The following is a 5,774-nucleotide window of genomic DNA, read 5'->3' as shown; positions in this document are numbered from 1 at the left end:
CACGTGAATTTTTTCTGAATTTTTATTGACTTTTTTGAGGGGTTTGAGAGTTCTCCAAATGTGTAGATTTGTTAAAAAAAACCTGGAGGGTCAAATTTGACACAATTCCAATACTTTTCCGTTTTATATACATAACAAGTTGGGAAGTAAAAAGGAGTTGAAGTTGGCGAATTTTTTGATGACTCCGACTAAAATGCCAAAACTCCATGACTCCGACTCCACAGTCCTGTAAAATATTAATATATATATAATATTATATTGCCTTTATAGGCATTTTTATGCATGAAATATAGCTAAAAAAATAAAAACAAAAAAGGTTTTGTTTTTGAGGTCGGGAACAAATTAATCAATTTTATGTTGTTTCTTATGGAAAACTGAAGCTTAATAACTCCTGTGCATTTTGTGAAAAATTTCTGAAATTTTGTAGGCAGGTTCGTGTATTAGGGGATTGATGATATTAAATTTTGGTAGTTATAGGTGGATGAAGTGGGGAGATAAAGGGATACTGTGTGTCATATCTTGAGTGGAGTTGGATTTAATGACAATTTTACTCATTATTAGCATTTGCAATTTTTTATAAAACCCATTCCTACTCTCAAAATTAAGCTTTTTACCATTTTGTAATAATTAAAAATATAAAAAGTTTTAAATAATAAAATATCATGACAGATGATGCTACCAAACTTTTAAATGTTGCCAGGAAAGTCAAGAAATTCATTGCTGGATTTTTATGAAGAAAGGCAATAATAATCTTACTTCACCACCTAATACTTGCAGAGAAAAATTGTTTATTAAACAAAATTTTCAATTTATTATCATAGGCCATTTTCATATTTTTTATCTGGTAATAAATTGTTACAGAAATAGAATATTTAGATATTTGAATTTATGTTTGAACGAAAATTCCAATTAAAAATTTACATTTCAACAAATAAACTAAATGTATAATGAACAAAATATGATATAAATATAATATAAAAAATAAAAGTAAAAACAAAATTGATTGTAGGGCCATATAAGACTTAATAGAAAATAAATTAGGGCATAAAAACTCTTATGTATTTCTATGCCAAGGGCAATGTGTTTGCATCCTTGGCATTCAGACATTGGTCATTAATTTTGCTCTTGTATGTTTCTATTTTTTTCCATGTTCATTGCAAGAGTAGGAGAGTGTACTGCTTTCACAATGCTCACTTTCACTTTACATTCAAGCCTTCTATTTGTGACATTGTTGTTAATATTGTGTTAGTAATAATGCTTACTAAGAAACTGTGCTTACTAAACAATTTCTCAGCAACATTAGGTAGTGAAGTAAGATTGTTGCTGAGTGCACTGTTTGTAAAATGCAATAAAAAAGATGCAACATTTATTAATTTAAAATCATTTCTGTTTTTATTGAAGAAACATAATTGCAAATGAAAAAAACAATACAGAATTGATACAAACTAAAAGAAACTTTCTGAAATCTTTAAATAGTCAAATAAAAAAATTAAATTATTATTTTTTAAATAATCAGTAAAAAAAAACATATTTAAAAAATACAAATTATTATATAAATTTTAAAATGTTTTACAAATATTGTATATATAAAACAAGATTAATTCTATACAATAAATTTTGTATTTATTTAATGGATTTATATTACATTATTATATATAATTTTAAAATTTATTTTCAAAATGTTAAAACTTTTAATAACAAAGTTAATTTAGATTATAAGAATAAATTTTTATATTTGTAAGAATACTTTTATTTATATATTATAAAAAGTCTCTTTAAGTACAAAAATTATTTTAAGTTTTCTTCAAGATTAAGAAATAAATTCAAACAACAGGTTTATATTTTACAGAAAACATTACCCATACAGATATAACATCTTCAACATATGTATAAATTCTGACCCGAACAGCCAGTCTCACCATATCACCTTGACAACAAATTATTTCTTGTCCTAATGGACTCCTAAAATTATAAGTATTATATACTGTATTGAAATAATAATTTTGATAGGTAACAGAATTATAAATTCTTTGAACAAAAATTTTAAAGCTTAAAATATCTTACATTTTATATATAGTTAAATCACTGTTAAAGTAATATTCTAATTTATGTTTATTTCATTTTTAACAACATATAAATATTAAAAAAAATGTTTAATATTTTAAAATAAAGCCCCCAAAACTGGAAAACTGGTTATCTCAAGGGAGATGTCTTGTTAAAGGATTGTGAAAAATAATGGATACACAGTATTATAAACAGAAGTACTATGTATATTTGCTATTCTAGTGTAACACTACATAGTCTATTGTGCAGATATAGCAGAATCTATTTAAAAAATGCTTGATTAACAATATACTGTAAGAAAATTTATTAATACATCACATATCATTTTATGTATTGTACACAAAAGTGTAATGCACAGTCTTAAATGTCTTTATTACTGGTATGGATTTCAGTATACAAGACACTCATCAGCCATACATAAAAATATGTAGATATCTGTTGTAGAACAAATTAGCAGAGAACAATTAATTGACAACAATTAATGTCTATCTATATGGGAGTAGTACGACAAATTCAAAATAATATAACTTATTACTATTAATTTGTTTTTTAACTGTTATTGTTGATACATTGTTTTAATTTAAATTGCTTTCAGCTGATTTTCTATTGATTTTTGATATATATATTCAGAATTTATATATAATCTATTATATTCATGCCAATGTGAAGGTTTTTGAAAATTAGCAATGATGTGTTGTGTTGCATGTTTAGTTTTCAGTGAAGGACAATGTGTGAGCAATATTGCCTGCAAATGCCAAATCTGGCAATATTCCAAGCCAGTTGATTTAGCAACATATTTTTTGATCAGGTAATTTTTCTATATTATAAATTTAGTCAAGCTTTGTTCAAATTTTTTCGTAAAAACAAGGCCAGAGTCAGGCCTAGGCAAACTAAACAATTATGATTGCATAGATCTCAGATTTGATAGGAGCCCATAAACTGATTTGTAAACTTTTATTTCTTTATATTTGAATTTAAATGGATAGTGAACAAAGTGAATACTCTCTAAACCAAAGAGCTTTCAGACTTCTATTACTAACACCTGTAGAGTATGAATAGAAGCAAATGTCAGTATCAGATCAAATTGGTTGGAAAATTATCAATATTGGATTGTATCAGCAGAATTCAGTATTGTATTATCTCTAATTAAAATACAGTTTAACCCGATTATAACGACATTGGATGTAACAACAACCCTAATATAACGTCAAATTTTTATCGGTCCCACGATTTTACTATACTAGATAATGTTAAAAAACCCACTTGTAACGACATAAAACCCTGTTTTAACGTCATATTTGAAGCACTCTTAAATTTACAAAATTAAATCATAAATTTTATTTATCAAAGAAAAGACTACGTGTTCAGTCCTAGGGTCAGAGTCCGCTTCCTAGAATGATTGTGGGTGGTACTGTCACCACCTAATTCAATGGGGTGAGATGCGCCACCCCTTAAACGACGTGATAGTGGGTTAGTCTGCATAGCTCTCATACTCATGTTGTAGTTTAGCATCAAATCAGGTAAAATGGTTAGCTTAAAAAGGAAAGTGTTAACATTAGACTGCAAAGTAGAAATAATTAAAGCAGTTGAAAGTGGAAGAAAAAAGGCAGATGTATGCAGAGACTTTGGTTTAGCAAATTCTACAGGTCTTGTAAAACTTCATCGGAAATAATGAACAAAATCTACGACTTAGAAAATGACATTGATAAACAATTTTTAGGTGAAAAATGCCTACAATCTAAAATAACTGACTTTTTTTAAGTGAATATTTTTATTGTTTCTTTTTAATTGATATACATTAATTTAACCTAAAAGTGAAAGATATTGGACTTCCTGTCTATTGATAGATAAGCAAGAAACGAGAAAATTATCATCCAGGCGTTAATAACACCTGGATAATAATTTCCTCATTTCTTGCTTAATTTAACTTTTTGTTGCCTTTTGATTCGACATTATTCTCAAAACTGAAAGTGCCGCCATTATCGAAACTTGACAAATAAAAATTTTTTATAAAAAATAGTTTTTGAAATTTTTAATTACATCGTTGTAAATTTAGACATAATAATGTAAATAAAGTTGATTTAAATATTTACTTTGCACTTTTATACATACGATATTAAATTAGATGAATTTTATAATAGATTCTTAAACAGACTTGATACTTTTATGGGACTGAAATTATGACCCTGCAGATAACGACACTCGGTTATAACGTCAAAAAATTGCTGGTCCTATGGATGACGTTATAAGCAGGTTAAACTGTATTTACTTTTTTGTAACCATTATAATTTATGTGATTAAAAACTATGCTATAAATGAAAAATGACGTAAATAGAAGTGAGCAATTATTTATTGTGACATCATCACAATGCCGGGCTACAATTTTTAATCAATTTTTTAAATTTATTTAATTTAAAATATATGCTCTTCACCTCAAATTAATAGTGTCTGGCCCCTGTACATAATACTTTTCCTGTTAGCAACAGAGCATGCCATCACCTAACTAACTCCTTACAGGGGAAAATGTTTTAATTGAAATAATGTGACTTCTGGTTTGCATTGGAAGTTCTTATACAATTAATCAGGATCTACTGTCCCTAAGTTTTCCATATCTGGTCTTGGATTTCATCTATTTAACTTCATTCTCAAGATTAAGGAAAGACAAATGGATGACAGTGGAAATTTATAGGTCTTCAATTTTTTAAAATTGCAGTTCAATAATTAATTTTTTACTTTTAAATTCCTATTTTGAAAATTAATGTATTTATTTTTAGAATAATAAAGAAAGGAAAAAATAAAAGAAACAAAATGTGAACATCAATTACCATATATCTTGACAGATAAGATGACCTTCAGATAAGACGAGGTATAAATTTTTGTCAAAGTTTTATAGTTTTAGCATATATCTGTCCTATAAGATGACCCCCAAACTATCAACAGCGTATGAATTTAGTTTAGGTCAGCAATCGTCATCTGAATAATAATACTATATAGTGTATACAGAATTATGTCCTATTGGTAATTTTTTGAATGAACAAATTTTATTTTCTTGCATCTGGCAGCACTGTCTTGCGATTGTTGCAAACATTCCCACTGATTCGGCATTCGGGTAATGACCTTGACTATTCACAAAAACATCGTATGGGCTATTCTATTTTGTGCACATACCCTACTCTCTCTCTCTACTAGTAAATAATTACGGTTTGTCCGTTTTTTTATAATGGTTTTAATTTATATAAATTTCAATCTAATTTTTTTTGTATCTGTTCTATAAGATGACCCCGGATTTTGGGGGCCTTTTTTTTATGATTCAACTATCATCTTATCTGACAAGATATATGGTAATATTAGAATGTGTTTGTAGCTATATAATGTAGTGGATGGATTAAAAAAAATGTATAGAAGTTCCTATATTTTTTAGAATAAAAGAAACTTTTAAGAATTCAAATTACTTTAATAAATATAAACTTTTACTCAATAGAATAAAAAGATTTTGCTTACTGCAAAATTTCTTGAAAGATTTGTTTGGAGTTTCTATGTAGAAAGTGAACTGGGAGGGCTTTAAATGTATGGCCTTCTGGAACTATTCGATAAATAGCATCATGAAAATCATCATCTTCATTTAACATACCTATTTAAAATTTACAAGGCTTTAAAATAACCAAAAAAAAAAAAAAAAAATTATTCTACTAAATAAAAATATTAAATCA

The 5,774-nt window shown here is 27.0% G+C and overlaps 1 protein-coding gene across 1 annotated transcript in view; it reads right to left on the bottom strand.

The window, feature by feature from the left end:
- Positions 1–1,777: 1,777 nt before the first annotated feature.
- Positions 1,778–5,774, bottom strand: part of LOC111632827 (centrosomal protein of 76 kDa-like) — a 25,592-nt gene continuing 21,595 nt past the window's right edge. The window contains exons 9-10 of the mRNA XM_023377357.1: positions 5,566–5,695; positions 1,778–1,962 (exon numbers count right to left, since the gene is read on the bottom strand). Coding sequence (XP_023233125.1) covers positions 1,824–1,962; positions 5,566–5,695 — 269 coding nt within the window. The 3' untranslated portion in view covers positions 1,778–1,823. The remainder of the gene's footprint in view (positions 1,963–5,565; positions 5,696–5,774) is intronic.

This window comes from Centruroides sculpturatus, unplaced genomic scaffold (genome assembly GCF_000671375.1).
Source record: "Centruroides sculpturatus isolate CEXI.00-Female unplaced genomic scaffold, Cexi_2.0 scaffold41, whole genome shotgun sequence".
NCBI lineage: Eukaryota > Metazoa > Arthropoda > Arachnida > Scorpiones > Buthidae > Centruroides > Centruroides sculpturatus.
The sequence above is the reverse complement of the archived record's forward strand: the minus strand, read 5'-3'. Positions and strand labels throughout refer to the sequence as shown.